The following is a 16,491-nucleotide window of genomic DNA, read 5'->3' on the forward strand; positions in this document are numbered from 1 at the left end:
GCTGCTGTTGGCACTTTTATACTGTTACAGTGCTTCCTGCCTAATGACAGAAAGTGTGACAAGAGTTTCAGTGGTACTCCGTGACTTAGCTCTGAAGCCTCCATTATAAACTTGGAGCAGTTATTACTAATAATACAGAAAAAAGAAATTTTACAAACTTCTCTTTCTCAGCTTTTCCTTGATTCTGCTGTCTGGATATAGCAGGATTATCAGAATTTTTCTTTGTTTCTAGAAGAGCACTGTAGCTATGAAGTTAAAGCCAAGGCATATGCTCCAGTAGAATTTTACCCTAGCGAAACCTGTTATCAGTGTTTGAAGCTGGAGCTTCTGTGTTAGAAAGTGTTTCCGAACAGCAAAGCAGCAACAGGAAGCAGATGCTGCCGCTGTTAAGTATCAGATGTGGAAGCATGTATATCATGTACTAAAGGCTTTTAATGGGGCAAAAGGAAGAAAAGGGTGGGGGGGTCTTTCATATTTATATTTTATTAGTATATGATCAATTTGTCTTTTGCTATTTTAAGATTAATGTGTTGGAAATGATTTATTTAAAAAATAAAAAACCACAAACTCTTGGGGCAGTGGCTCTTTGCCAAGTCCACTGTGTGCACATTGGAAATATTTTGAAAGTATCTGACTCAGACCTTTGCTTTTTGTCTCTCAGTAACTTTAAATGAAAGCCCTGCGATGTTAAGAGGCTTATATGCTTCAGTGTTTGCAAGAAATACAACTACAGTGCAGTTTTCATTTCTCATTGTAGGCATCTGTCATCAGTTCTGGGAAATAAGTTTGACCATGGAGCTGAAGCCATTATGCCAACTATCTTTAATTTAATTCCAAATAGTGCCAAAATTATGGCCACTTCTGGTGTTGTAGCTGTTAGGTTAATCATTCGGGTAAGTATATTTGGGGGCCATACATAGAGTAAGCAAGTAGTAAACATGGGTGGTTGATAAGCCTCATTAGAGGCACTTTTCATTAGCATGATTATAAGTAGTTGGAATCATGTTGCAGATACAAATCAGCCTCTCCCTCTCCTTAATTAGATCCTATATGAGCCTTTTACATTTCATAATGTGAATTATGGATATGGTATATGCTTACTGATATGTTGATCATTTATTCGTCATTGACTTTAAACATTTGAGCATCTGTATCTGCTTCGGTTTGTACCCAGTTCTTTAGGTCTCCAGATTGTACTCCTTAATTTCCAGTCATTCCATTTTAGGTATTTGTGCTTGTGGCTTTGTTATTCACCTGAAGTTTTTATTTAACTAATTGTGTTTAAGCTGATGAACAAAAGATTCCTTTCAGTGTTCTAAACACTCATTTATTTAAGTTTAAATAATTATCCAAGTAATTTATGTACAAGTTTTCAGTAAAACTTAATAGTTCACAAGAGCTTAAAATGAATAGACCCCACATGACCTCCTCTCCACCTTGAAGTCTCTTTTGCCCAGAGGCAGCCCTTGAAACTGGGACTTGATGATGCTAAAATCTTTCTGGAATATTTCTGGTTATTGTGGGTCACTTACTTGTGTTATTTTTAGTCCCTATTATTTGCACTGCCTACTTGAAATATTAAATCCAAAGCCGTTGTTGGACATTCCCATTGAAACTGTATCAAAACACATCGGTCTGCAGATTCCTTTTGAACTCCCTTAGATCTCTACTGCCAGATAATTTAGACTTCCCACTAATGGTTTGTTCTGTTGCTAGAGCTATTTATATGTCATTGGGTGGTCTGTTGAGGTTCTGTAATGTTGGCATGGCCTTTGGCAATATCCAGTGAAATTCTAATCTAAATACATGTGCTTTAGGTAGTTGAATAAGGAAGTGTGGTGGTTGTCTTAGTTTTATTTTATTTTTGTATTTCCAAGTGTTCACCTCTGTTTTTGTTCTTTTCTGCAGCACACACACATCCCTAGGCTAATACCTGTCATAACAAGCAACTGTACCTCTAAGTCTGTCGCAGTTAGAAGGTAAATTTTTAAATAGCGTCCTCATTATTTTTGAATGGTTTAAAAACCAAAACAAATTCCAAATTTGCCTCCGTGGAAACATTCATGTTTGAAGTTTTAAATTTTATTTCAGATCATTGTAATAAATAGTTTGGATTGAGGGATCATGATCTGAATAGTCTGAAAGATAAATTTGGACAGCCTCTATTATTCGTGTGTATATGTGTGTGTTGTGTGTGAGAGAGAGAGAGAGAGAGAGCATGCGTGTGTGCGAGAGAAGGGCGGGAGACAGAGAATCTGTGTCTGTGTGTGTATGTGAGTTAATGGGAGCGGGTGGTGTACATTTTTTCTCAGTCTCTCTAAATCATTGGTGTACCCTTCTCTGAATAAAAGCAGTAACTGCATGCAAGAAAAAGAACATTATAAAAATTAATGGCATCTATTTAATATTACTGTCGGTAGTAGGTGATGTATGTTATTTCCAGCTTCCAACAGTGATTTCTGGGGTTCTGAATCCTGACCCAACACCAAGTACCAGGAGATACCACCTGGTTAGCTAGCTAGGTCTTTGTTCCCTGGTCCAGATGAGCATCCCTAGTTCACAGGCGAGGAATAAGACCTCTGCTCACTGGAATCTGTAGTTCTTGAGAGTCTGTTATAAAGTCTGTGCCCCCTCTTCCTAAGAAAAGTTAGAATAGTTTAGTGTAGATTTTAAGGGGATTGGGGAACACTGTTGAAGCCGCTCGGTGGACCATATCAGGTAATATAGAGTAAGTTAATGGCTGGCTTGGACAGCAGCCTCCTGCTTACATTCCTGGAGTTTGTTGTCTGATCCCAGCCCAGTGAAAGAGCCCTTCACTCTAAGCTTGGAGCACAGCGTACAGTCGCTGCCCACCGTTGCCCTCCTTTCCTGGCATGTCCCCTAGGTCCCACCATGTTTCCACAGGTAGGGATGCCTGTTACTCCTGAGGCGGCCTCCATCCATCTTACTCACAGCTCTGTGGAAGTCACGAAGGAGAAAGGGGAGTCTCCACCTTTATAAAACTAGGAAGGAAGGAATTGGCACCTTTCACTGGAAAAAAAAGCTTAATATCTAACGGCTTGCTTGTATGTCTCTGAGGAATGTGGTCTGCCTTTACCTCCAGTTTCGCTGCTGCTTCCGGAGATGAGTGTGTGAGCTCAGCAGGGGAGAGGGATGGTAGTGAACTTCAGAACCTGGCAGACTGCAACCGAAGCATTACCTCTTCCCACTGGCTAATTTGACTTGCTTGGAATGAGAGTACTTCCACAGAGGCAGAGCTGTTCCGTGGGCCCAGTAATTGGATAGCAGGGTTTGACACTTTGTGCGACCTTAATAAGTGACACTCATTATTAGATTTTGCTGCTGCCGCTGCTATTGTCACTATCGTTTTAGGTTTTCCAAGAGAAATTCAGAGTGTATTAGGCCGAGTTCCTCTGTTCTACATCCTGTAGAATGTTACAGAATGTTTAGTGTATTAGTCAGCTCTGGCTGCCATAACAAAATACCACACACTGGGTGGCTTAAACAACAGAAATGGATTTTCTCACAGTTCTGGGGCTGGAAGTCTGAGATGAGGGTACCAGTGTGGTTGAGTTCAGCATGGTTGAATTCTAATGAGGGTCATCTGCAGGTGGCTGCCTTCTCACTGTGTCTTCACAGGGCAGAGATAGAGACACAAAGAGCATGCTCTCAGGGGTTTCTTCTTAGAGGGGCACCAGCCCCATCATTACAGCCCCATTTTCATGACCTCATGTGAATCTAATTACCTACTGAAGGCCCCATCTATTGGGCCCCTATTGGGCAGTTGGGCTTCAACATACAAATTTTGGGGCAACACCATTCAGTCCCCAGAATTTAACAGTTCTGGCTTCTGGTGCTAAATGACTGGTAACTTGCATCCACTATGGCAAGAGAAATGTCACCCCTTTTACCCCTTTCTGAGTCCCTTTCAGATTGCTCTTCTTATATTAGTCAGGGTCTGCATCGGTCAGAACCATGCATCTTCATGCTGGAAGAAGTACCTTCAGAGACGTAAAGAGAACCAAAGAGGGCAGTGGCACCCAGGCAGTGCTCTGGCTCTGATGTACTCAGCCAGTACCTAGCTCTGCTTTGTAGAATTTATAAGAACTGGACTGCACAGTCTCTCTGTCTTTGAGAAGTTGATCGTTTAGATGGGGAGATTAAAAAACAATCATGCAAAGCAACGTAAGAGTGAATTATAATACCTGTATTGGGAATTTAGAAATTCAGAGAGCAGTGATTAAAGCCAGCTAATATATTCCTACGATGCTTCATAGACAAGTTGAAAACTGAGTTGCATTTTGAATGATGAGTAGGAGTAGGTAAAGAGACAAGTTCTAACCTGATGTGTTTAAATATTGATGTGTTAAACAATGCCAGTATTGATACTGCTTCTTTGTATGTTCGTCTAAAAAGTAGAAAATAAAACCTAACTTACAGGGCATATTTTTGAACAAGCTAACACACATTTAAGACCAGAATTAGCACCAAAGATGGCTTTATTCACTAAGAGATAGATAAACAAACAAAGCACACATATTTCTTAAAAAAAGACAAAAATCAGCCCAGGAAATGACATGAGGAAGAAGGTAGAATAAACACGGCCTCGGTTGAGGCTGGGTGAGGAGAATGACAGAGGAGAGAGTGTGGGTGTGGGTCAGTGTCTCTCCTTGGAGAAAGTCTGTTTCACAACCAACTCTCAACGCACGGGCACACGTGCACCCTGTTGCCAGTCCTAGGACTGGGTTGGATAGCTCTCCTGTGTGTTTCTAAGAAGAGCCCCCTTGTATTTCTGGCACATGGGAACTGTTCCTTGTGTTTCTTGCTTGATGGTGTATGTCTTGGTTCCCATTGTTATCCGTACCATCTAGGGTAGGGTTAGGGTTTATTAAAGATTTATTGAGTAATTAATTATATGGATTATGATGTTTTGAATTGGGAGGACCATGGGAATGCAAGTCTGGTCATTAGAGAAAAATTACCCTCTGGTTTGTTTCCTTGAGTAAGTTTCTAAGACTATGAAGATTTACTGCCACAAGGATAAACAGCCTGGACTTCTGGAAAGTTATAAAGAGGTAGAACTCGAAGTGGTGATGTAATCCAAAGGAGATGAGACCAGAATTGTTTCACTGCACAAATCAGGCCAAGAAAGATTACAAAAGTGAAACGGCTTGACAAGAAAGGAGGTTGAAAGATTGAAGAGGGAATTAGAGGAGTAGTTAGAGAAAAATCTATTTTAAGCACTACCTGGGATCTTCTTGGGAAAATTTGGAAAGCACTTTGTTTTTCAGGACTTTTTTCCCCCTTTTTTGCACAAGGCATTCTGTGAAATTAGTGCAAAGACCAATTCCCTGGTTCTGTAATAATATGCGCTGATCTTTTTTGCTTATGTATGTCCTATTTTAACATATTATTTGAGGTAGTATAAAAACAAAGGACAGCAATAGGCCCTTTCAGTAATGTTGCCACGAAGCTCCAGTTTCTGATTTGAGGGGAACTTTTATATCCTCTTATATCTATATAATTACATATATAATACATATAAAATTTGTGTGTGTGTGTGTATATTTATATATATATATATATATATATATATATATATAAATATATAAAATAATCTATATAATTTTTCTTTTCTGATCACCATAGTTGCTAAATTACTTTTACTTGCTTGGGTTTTTAGTCAATGCTGATTCCAACTGTATATTCCATTTTTTGAATCCTAATAATTAGAAGAAATTTAACAGGTCTAAAAAGTAGTGTGGGAATTAAAAAAAGCTTTTGTTTTCACTAACATAAAAATGACTGAGTTACCTATATTTCCTTTACACTTTTTAGGCGCTGTTTTGAATTTTTAGATTTACTTTTACAAGAGTGGCAGACACATTCACTGGAACGGTAAGCATTTGATTTGCAGGTTTATTTCCTCTCTGAAATGAATTTTGAGATTTAATGCCTTGACAAATGGCCCAACCTGCTTTTTATAAGAATGGAAGGAGTCTAAGCATTTGTTTGCACGACTACATCTGTTACTTCGTGAGGCTCATAATATTGGCAGAAACGTTTAGTGAATTTCATTGATTGCAGTTTTAGTGTGCCTAGAGATGTGGACAGATGTACACCATGTCAGCTAAAAGCCGCAATTAACCTTTTCTTTAAATTAGTTTTTAACTCCAATATAGATAACCTGCCATGTTATTTTAGGTGTAAAGCATAGTGATTTAGTAAGTCTGTACATTAGTCAGTGCTCATCTGACTAATTCACTCAGTAAGTGAATTCTTAATCCCTTTCACCTGTTTTACCCATCCCCCCCATGCCCCTTCCCTTTAGTAACCATCAGTTTGTTCTCTGTAGTTAAGAGTCTGTTTTTTAGTTGACCATTTTCTTTGTTTCTTAAAGTCCACGTATGAGTAAAATCATATGGTATTTATCTTTCTGTGACTGACATTTCACTTAGCATAATACGCTCTAGCTCCATCCCTGTTGTTGCAAATGGGAAGATTTCATTTGTTTTTATGGCTGAGTAATACTCCATTGTGTATCTATTCGACATCTTTATCCATTCATCGCTTCCATAATTTGACTATTCTAAATAATGCAGCAATAAATATAGGGGTGTATGTATCTATTTGAATTAGTGTTTGTATAGCTTTTGGGTAAATATCCAGTAGTGGAATTACTAGATTGTATGGTATTTCTGTTTTTAATGTTTTGAGGAACCTTCATATTGTTTTCTGCAGTGGCTGCACAGTTTGCATTCCCACCAACGGTGCATGAGCATTCCTATTTCTCCACATCCTTGCTAACACCTGTTGTTTCTTGTGTTTTTGATTTTAGCCATTCTGACAGGTGTAAAGTGGTATCTCATTGTGGTTTTGATTTTCATTTCCTTGTTGATGAGTGATGTTGAGCTTCTTTTTATGTGTCTTTTGGCCATCTGAATGTCTGTTTTGGAGAAATGTCTGTTCACATCTTCTCTCCATTTTTTAATTGGATTATTCTTTTTTGGGAGGGTATTTGAGCTGTAGCAGTTCTTTATATATTTTGAATACTAAGCTTTTATTGAATATGTCACTTGTAAATATCATCTCCCATTTGGTAGATTGTCTTTTGATTTTGTTGACAGTTTCCTTTGTATGCAGAAGCTTTTTATTTTGATATTACCCAAGAGTTGATTTTTGCTTTTGTTTACCTTGCTTCAAGAGACATCTAGAAATATGTTGTTACAGCCAATGCCAACAGTTATTGCCTGTGTTCTCTTCTAGAATTTTTATGGTTCCAGGTCTCCTATTTAGGTCCTTAATCCGTTTTTTGGATGTTTTTCTTTTTATCAAGAGGGAGAGAGAGAGAGAGAGAGAGACATGCACACACACAGGGGAGAGGGAGAGGTGAAGAGGAATAGGGAGAGAGAGAGAATGAGAAAGAAAATCTTAAGCAGGCTCCATGCTCAGTGTGAAGTCTGACATGGGGCTCTGTCTCACAACCCTGAGATCATGACTTGAGCTTAACTGACTAAGTCACCCGGATTCCCTAGTCCTTAATCCGTTTTGGGTTTATTTTTGTGTATGCTGTGAGGAATTGGTCCAGTTTCATTCTTTTGCATGTAGCTGACCAGTTTCCCCAGCACCATTTGTTGAAGAGACTGTCTCTTCCTGTTGTGTATTCTTGCCTCCTTTGTCGAAGATTAATTGACCACATGATCATGGAATTATTTCTGGGCTCTCTATTGTGCATTGATCTATGTGATAATTTTTGTGCCAGTACCACACTGTTTTGAGTATTACAGCTTTATGTAGTATATCTCGAAATCTGGAATTGTGATACCTCTAGTTTAGTTGTTCTTTTTCAAGATTACTCTGCTTATTTGGGGATTTTGTGGTTCCGTACAAATTTTAAGATTATTTGTTCTAGTTCTGTGAAAAATGCTGTGTTGATATTTTGATAGGGATTGCATTAAACATAGAGATTGCTTTGGGTAGTGTGGACATTTTAACAATATTTGTTCTTGGGGCGCCAGGGTGGCTCAGTTGGTTAAGCATCTGCCTTCGGCTCAGGTTGTGATCTCAGGGTCCTGGGTCCTGCTTCAGTGGGGAGTCTCTTTCTCCCTTTGCCTATTTTTTCTTGCTTCTTGAGGTAGACCTATATTCTACAAACTTCTCTCCTAGACCAGCTTGTACTGCAGCCCAAAGATTCTGGACTGTTGTATTTTCATTTTCATTTGTCTCCATGTATTTTTTTTATTTCCTCTTTGATTTTGTGTTTGACCCACTCATTGTTTAGGAGCACGTTATATAACTTCCATTTATTTGCAGTCTTTCCCAATTTTTATTGTGGTTGATTTCTGATTTCATAATGTTATGGTTGGAAAAGATGCATAGTCATAGTAGGAGTTTGATCTTTTTCAATTCATTGAGACTTGTTTTGTGGCCTAATATGTGGTATATTCTGGAGAATGTTGTGTATGCACTTGAAAAAAAATGTGTATTTTGTTATTTTAGAATGGAATGTTCTGAATATATGTTAGAGCCTTCTGGTTCAATATGATATTAAAAGTCACTGTTGCCTTGTTGGTTTTCTCTTTGGATGATCTATCCATTGATGTAAATGGGTTGTTAAAGTCCCTTGTTATTATATTACTATCGATTACTTGTCTTTGTTTCTTATTAGCTGTTTTATATATTGGGATGCTCCCATTTTGGGTCCGTGAACATTTACAGTTGTTACATCTTCTTGTTGGATTAGTCCCTTTATGATTGTATACTGCCTTTTGTTTTGTTTTGTTTTGAAAGATTATTTATTTAGAAAGAGAGTACGAGTGGGGGTAGTACAGGGAGAGAGGGAGAGAGAATTGCAAGCAGGTTTCATGCTCAGCACAGTATCTGATGTGAGGCTCAATCCCACAACGCTGAGATCATGACCTGACCAAAACCCAAGAGTCAGATGCTTAACTGACTGAGCCGCCCACGTGCCCCAGATTGTATACTGTTTGAAAGTCCTATTTTCTCTTTTATAAGTGTTGCTGTTCCGGCTTTCTTCTCACTTCCATTTGCATGGTAGATGCTCTTCTGCCCCTTCACTATCAATATGTATGTTGTGTCTTTAGCTCTGAGTCTCCTGTAGGCAGCATATAAATGGGTCTTGGTTTTTATCCATTCTGTTACCCTGTGTCGTTGGATTGGAGGGCTCAGTCCATTTACATTCAGAGTAGTTACTGATAGGTAGGTACTTACTGCCATCTTGTTATTTATTTTACAGTTGTTTATGTGGTTTTTCTCTGTTCCTTTCCGTTCTAACTCTCTTCTCTCATGGTTTGCTGACTTTCTTTAGTGGTATACTTGGTTTTCTTTCTCTCTCTCTCTTTTTTTTTGTATATGTATTACTGTTTTTTAATTTACATATGCCATTTTATGCATATGGCATCTAAAGTTGATGGTTGCTTAAGTTTGAACCCATTATTCATCTCTTTCCACATTTTAGGTATATGGTGTCATACTTTATATCCTTTTAACTTGTGAATCCTTTGACTGATTTTTATAGCTATACTTAATTTTACTGCTTTTATGCTTCCTCCTTTTTTTACTCCTGCTTATGGCCTTTCCTTTCCACTTAGTGAGCCCACTTTAACATATAGGGCTGGTTTGGGGGTTATGAATTTCTTTAACTTTGATTTGTCTGGAAAACTCTTTACAAGGCTATCTTTCAGAAGAGGAAAGAGAATATTCTTGGCTAAAGGGTTCCCTCCCACCCCCAGCACTTTGAATACATCATGCTACTCCCCTCTGGCCATAAAGTTTCTGAAAAATCAGCTGATAGCCTTAAGGAGTTTCCTTTCTATGTAACTATTTTCTTTTACTGCTTTAAAAATTCTCTCTTTATCACTATGTTTTGCTATTTTAATTACTGTGTCTTGGTGTGGACCTCCTTTTGTTGTTTTTGTTGGGAGCTCTCAGTGTCTCCTGGATCTGGATTTCTGTTTTCTTCCCCAGATTTGGGAAGTTTTCAGCTATTCTTCAAGTAAATTTTCTGCCCCTCCTTTCTCTCCCTATCTCTCCTGGGATAACGTATAACATATAGCAAGTGTTACTGTGCTTGATGGTGTTGCTGAATTCCCTAGGTCTGTTTTCATTTTTTGTTTTTTTTTTTTCCTTTCTCCTCTTCAGTTTGATTGCTTCCCATTATTCTGTCCTCCAGTTGCTGATCCATTCTACTTCTCTAGTCTATTGTTTATTCCATCTATGGTATTTTTAATTTAGTTATGGAGTTCTTCATCTCTGATTGGCTTTTTTAAATGTTTTCTGTCTCTTTATTAAGGTTCTTACTGGGGTCCTCCACAATTTTTTTAAAGTCCAGTGAGTATGTTTATGATCATTCCTTCGAATTCTCAATCAAGCATATTGCTTATCTCCATTTTGCTTAGGTCTCTTGCTCTGATTTTTTCCTTTTCTTACACTGGGAAATATTCCTCTTTCTTCTCACTTTGTCTAACTCTGTGTCTGTTTCTGTGTGTTAGGAAAGTCTGCTCTGCCTCCTGCCTTATGAAGAAGAGGTCCATAGTGCCCTGCAGGGTGGTGTCCCCTGTTCACCCAAACTGGCACTTGCAGGGGGGTCTCCATGTGAGTTGCATGTGCCCTGCTGTTGTGGCTGAGCCACTTTTTCGTTCAGTCCAGTCATCCGCAGTGGCTCTGCCTGTTGTGGGCAGCATTGGGTACCCATGTTGTTAGGGAGCCAGTCTGGGCCGTCCTGGGCTTGAGTCACATTCATATCAGGCATTTGCCAGAGATGCAGTAGCACCAGACTGCTGGGACTTTCTTTCTGCTATGCCCTGAGAAGCTTTCGTTGGTAGGTGGTGCCTACAGTTAGAGCTGCTATCTGGATCCAGTCCGCTGCTGGGGCCACAGTCCGGCTGGGGTGGGTGGTTATCTCCCCAAGTCAGGGGTCACTTTGCAGAGGGGCCAGTCCATCCCAGCCAAGCCTGTGGCACTGGTTTGGATGTGCTTCGGCCAAGGATCTGTTAGAGGGGAGAGGGACCCACAGTGCAGGCAGTGTTAAGTTTTGCGTGGGTCTGCTCTGGCGGAAATCTGGATCCAAGGCCTGGCCTGAGGGGTTATGTCCGCAGGAGAAGGCAGGCATACTGTTACCAAGATAGGTGGAAAGTGTTGGCATGGAGCTTGTTCCTACAGGTGTTCATGTGTCTGGGCAGAGGGTGGAGCAGGGAAATGGTGTCCACCAGCTCCTTTGTCCCTGGTGAAGTTTCCCCAGAATCCCCACCCCTCTGGCTCATGCTCTGATGTGAGTAAAGCAAGCTCCCTTGTGTATACCGCAGGTGTTTTTCCAAGTGCTGCTTCTATTACAGTATCTCCAAGGGGTTGTTTGTTGTGTTCTTTAAGCATGGGGACTCAGTTTCCTATTTCCCTCCTACAGATTTTAAAGTTTTAAAGTGTTAAGCTCTGCTGATTGTAAGACCTCACAAAATTATGCCCTTCTGGCATTCATGTGGGTTCCCCATGCCTGGGGTGCTTGGTGTGAGGGTTTGATCCTCTCCCCTCTGTGCGTCCCCAGTATTTCTCTCTCCTATAGAAAGTTTGTGGGCTTGTTTAGCTCCCTACCCCATCTGTGTGCTCCCTGCCTTCTTCAGTGTGGCCTTTTCTACATTTAGGTGTGCAGAGTCTGGTCTGCTAATCTTCAGATGTTTCTGGGTCATTTACACTGATGCAGGTGATACCTAGTTGTATCTGTGGGAGGAGATGAGTTTAGGGGCCTCCTACTCTGCCATCTTCCCCCGAAGTCATCCACAATTAATTCTCGACTCTCATCCTGGCGCCCGACATTCGTCCATTCCAACCAGGAAGATGTTCCAAGCTGCTCTTGGCAGGCCAGGTATAACTCTTAGATCCTTAAAGGAGTTTCACTCATCTCACAGTTCTTTTTGATCTCCCAGTATCAGAAAGTCAGCAGTTTTCTCTTTATTTAGGTTGGTGTTGGTACGTTTCACATCATCATGGTGAAAGGTAGGATTGTGGGAGAATTCTTGAAGAAGGATGTCTCTTAATTTAAAGATTCATTCTTTGCCGTTTTTAGTTCTTTTGAATTAGAGGTGCCTATTATTCCTGGTGAGTTAAAATTGGAGAGCTAGATGATGGTGGTGTGCCACCCAGTTTTGAATGTTACATATTCTGAGAAGCTGTACAGCATACTAATCATTTTATTAGTGACATTTTAACGAAGTACTTTTGGGAGTCCCATTCCATACTGCAGGGGGCAGAGAGTACACAAAGCCATTCCTCCTGGAGGTAAAATTTTCATCTGCAAATACCTCGAATCTACAAGATAGTCATGCATTCTTTTATCTCTTGGTTATTGTATCCTCTTTATTTGGTGATAATTTTGGAATTTAGAGGTGGAAAATGGAAGGGGGGTTTAATGTGAGGACACGAGTAGAACAGTCATGTGTTAAGAACTCACACATAGCCTCGTGTATTTATCCATTCCCCTCCTCGCTCAACATCTGCCTCTTAGCGGGTACACGCTAAACTGTTACTGAATGAAGGAATGAGGCAAAGACTGAGCGGGCCATAAGATGGTAACTTATTTGTTCTGTGAGACTAACTCATTGCAGCCTTCTCTCTTTTCTTAAAAATCTGTTAAACATTCAAAGAGACACTTTAATAACTTGCTCTCAGCCAGGGCAGAACATAAACTAAAGAGAACAGCTATTTATAAAATTGTGACATGATTTTATAAATTTGTTCATGTTGCATAGCAGTACTTGAAAAAAACATTATGTATAGTTACAGAAATGTGATGCAGGTAGCCTCTGCAGCATTCTGATGATTATTACCTCATAATTTCCGTAGAAACTACTCCCCGCCATGGAAAGGTAGAGCCTTGTAGCCTTGTTCCTTGGGTTGCTAAAAAGTTGAGCTAAATAAGTATGAAGTAAGAAGACTCAGCCATTATCTTAAAAACTTGGGGTACTTAGGTGGGGGCAGCTGGTGGAGGGCAGGGGGACCCTGGGACAGAGGTAGAAGTTAGGAGAGTGGCAGGGAAGGGAGCTCAGATGTCTCAGCTGCGTGTTGGTTGACTCACTGGGCACAAGTGCCAGTCTGAAGTTCTCACACTTGTTTTTATCCACTTAAGACTACATGGTAATGATTGTTACTGCTTTCTCTTCTGAATGTCTAGACATATATCAGTATTAGCCGAAACAATAAAGAAGGGAATACATGATGCGGATTCTGAAGCAAGGATAGAAGCCAGAAAGTAAGTATTAACTGTACACCACTTGTGTTTAAATTCACTCTTTTTAAGTTTCAGGTGTTATTTAGATTGTGTTATTAAAAACTCATTAAACTGCATGAATATGTTTCATTGATGGTGACTTTGAAATATGACCTCAAAAGGCCATGGCATGCTATTTCTCTGCATTTTTGATTAGAAGGTTCAGGTGCCCAGGCCTGAAAGACTGACCGATAGTATGTGAATATAAACAGGACTGAGGGATGCAACAGCATGCTCATTTTTAAATTTATGACAAATGATTATGTGAATCAGAAAAGCATTTGTGTGCACACTCAGCATATTTTCTTCCTCATGAGGCTCTGTTAGGAGCCAGGTCATAATCCAAAGGGACCTTTTGCTTTCCTGGGAGAAATCGCAGTCCCAGAGATCCTTCCCCTGTGACGGTCTCTTTGCAGGTTTCAGGTGGCTGCCAGGGAAGGTGTGCAGGTGGTGAGGGGCAGGCGGGTTGAGGAGATGCTGGGGATTCCTGCAGAGCTCATTCCTGCAGTGCTGACTTGCAGTTGCCAGGCCACTCGCAAAGCACTTCTGCCATCAGGCGGGTCACGCTTCGGTCACAAGGCAGTGACCATGCATTCCGTGCCTCCTGGGAATAATTTTGTCACTGTGACTGTAAACGCCAGGAGTCAGATGCTGAGACTTAGGCCGTCTTGGGCCGTGTGTGGAGGAGTGCTGTGAGTGATCTGTGCTTTCATAAAGACCGGCTCTTGTATCAGACACAGGTAGCCTCTTTTCTCACTCACCTGGAATATTAACATCTCACTTAGTGGCAGCGGTACCTCCAGACCAGATCCCTGTGGCTCTTGGACTGCTCTCTCCATTAAATTCTATTCCCCTGATTTCTTTTTTTTTTTTTTTAATTTATTTATTTGACAGAGAGAGAGATAACAAGTAGGCAGAGAGGCAAGCAGAGAGAGAGAGGAGGAAGCAGGCTCCCCGCTGAGCAGAGAGCCCGATGCGGGACTCGATCCCAGGACTCTGGGATCATGACCTGAGCCGAAGGCAGTGACTTAACCCACTGAGCCACCCAGGTGCTCCTATTCCCCTGATTTCTGAGGCTTTCGGAGGACCTCACTGAAACACTCGAGAGCTTACCAGCTCAGCTAGTTCCTACCAAAACGAGTGACGTAGTTAGTTGCTCACAACTCTTAGGAATAGACTTGGCAGTGACATACATAGGCTGTTTATATTCTCGTATGCATTCTTCCTCTTCCCAATTTTTTCTAGTTCTCTTGTCATGCCTGCAATACAAATTTCAAGTAGCTCAGAACATCTTTGTGCCTCTCTTGTGCATGTTGTCTGAGGCGCCTGTAAATACTTCTGATTGATGAGTGTCAAATCACTTTTATAAAAGCTGCCATGGATGAGCCCTGTCCGTATTGTGAACCTAGTTCTGGACATTTTAGCTCCACTGTCCCGAAAGCTCCCCAGTCTTGCAAGTTAGGCCCTTTAGTTTCCATTTTATAGGGGAGAATGAGATGCAGAGAAGCCCAGGAACTTGCCCCGTGTCAGAAGAGCCAGTACAGTGTGGTCAGGGTCCATCCCAGGCTGCCTTTGTCCACCCTCCCTCACCTGGTGCTGCTTCTAGGGGCGCTGAACCACAGAGCGCAGTCCTTGACCACCTTGCGTGGGGGGCCACGGAGTTCGGTGGGAGCCCTGTGCAATCCTGACTGTAGCACACTGCGTGTCTCCCCTAGGTGCTACTGGGGTTTTCACAGTCACTTCAGCAGAGAAGCAGAGCACCTGTACCACACCCTCGAGTCCTCCTACCAAAAGGCCCTGCAGTCCCACCTGAAGAACTCCGACAGCATCGTGTCTCTGCCGCAGTCTGACCGCTCATCCTCCAGCTCTCAGGAGAGTCTGAAGTAAGCACTTTAGCCATCCTTTTTCATTCGTGGGAGAGTTTGTATGGAAGGATTTGCTACATGACACAAATTCCAGCTGTGTTTTTTTTGTTTTTGTTTTTTAATGTGTACGTGCCTGTTCTAGTCCCCCCCTTTGTTCAGATGGGCTCTGCTCCTAGGTAAGATGCTGTGGAGAATGGTAAGGAAAAGGCGGCCTCGGTCTCAGCAGTAAGTAGTGTTGAGCTAAATTCATAAGGTAGGCCTAGAAGACAGGCTTGGAGTGAAATAAGTGAATTATTCACAGGGTCTTCTAGGAGAATATGAGTGTTCACTTGGAGACGAGTCTGGAAAGGGGGAGGGTGTTAGAAATCTGTGAGTAAATGTATTATCGTCCTCACTCTGATTTCTAACTTCTGTCTTGAGTTAGGACTTCTCTCTAGATGTTTGGAAGATAGTCTGAAATAGAATGTTAAAGCTTTGACGTCAGGGGTTTATAAGATTGTGGTCCCAATTACCCTAGAAATGCAGAAGACTCTGAAATAATTCCTTCGTTACCGTAGTTTCCTGCTGTTGACTATACTTGTGTGAACACGGCAGAGCGCACATTTGATAATAACTAACATGCATGTACGTTTATTTTCAGCCGACCGCTCTCTGCCAAAAGAAGTCCTACTGGAAGCACCACCTCTAGAGGTAAGACTGAGTGCCATGGTGATGGCCATCTTGGGGCAGCCTCTGTTTCTGTGCAGCGGCGGCTGCTCCGCCACTGGCAGCCAGTCCCCTGCTTTCAGGGGCCTTTCAGGTTTGCAGAGCCTTCTGCTGTTGGTGCTCTGGTTGTGCCCAGCACAGCTCTGCTGCCCTAGCGGCCCAGAGCGGTGAGGAACATGTGTAGAAATGCAGCCCTGGGACCTTTCCACTTGTTCCGGTTACTGAACAGGAGAGTGAGGACAGCTGGTGACGCCTCGAGCAGCAGCAGCAGCAGTGTGATGGCTATTAGAGGTGGGAGAGTAGAATGTTCCCAGAGAGCAGGAGGGTAATTGGAGTCAGGGTGCCTAAGCAGGCACAGGGTGAGAGACTGGCCAGATGTGCGTGCTTTTTCATTACCTCACTCCTCACATTAACCAAAAAGAGGGGCCGTTGCTTTGGGGTTTATAGTCTTTGGTTACAAGAAAACAAATGGAATGGGTATGTTGGCTGTAGTCACTTAATTTCCTTCAGCGCTGGCTGAACTGTCTTCAGTGACCAGGAGATACAGCGTGTCATTGCTTATGCACCCCAGCCTTTGTTAAAACTTGCTAAAGAAGCTTAACTTCTTTACTCTGACTCAGTTAAGTATCCCAGCTCTTGATT

At 41.5% G+C, this 16,491-nt stretch overlaps 1 protein-coding gene across 14 annotated transcripts in view; it reads left to right on the forward strand.

Moving 5' to 3' along the window:
* CLASP1 (cytoplasmic linker associated protein 1) overlaps window positions 1-16,491 on the forward strand; it is a 271,909-nt gene that overhangs the window by 155,001 nt on the left and 100,417 nt on the right. For all 14 annotated transcript variants that reach the window (XM_013060079.2, XM_013060078.2, XM_045066557.1 and 11 more), the window contains exons 13-18: window positions 758-893; window positions 1,909-1,979; window positions 5,839-5,898; window positions 13,184-13,261; window positions 14,995-15,162; window positions 15,785-15,834. In XM_013060079.2, coding sequence (XP_012915533.1) covers window positions 758-893; window positions 1,909-1,979; window positions 5,839-5,898; window positions 13,184-13,261; window positions 14,995-15,162; window positions 15,785-15,834 — 563 coding nt within the window. The remainder of the gene's footprint in view (window positions 1-757; window positions 894-1,908; window positions 1,980-5,838; window positions 5,899-13,183; window positions 13,262-14,994; window positions 15,163-15,784; window positions 15,835-16,491) is intronic.

Source organism: Mustela putorius, unplaced genomic scaffold, assembly GCF_011764305.1.
Source record: "Mustela putorius furo isolate JIRA1106 unplaced genomic scaffold, ASM1176430v1.1 tig00003867_pilon_pilon_pilon, whole genome shotgun sequence".
Classification (NCBI taxonomy): domain Eukaryota; kingdom Metazoa; phylum Chordata; class Mammalia; order Carnivora; family Mustelidae; genus Mustela; species Mustela putorius.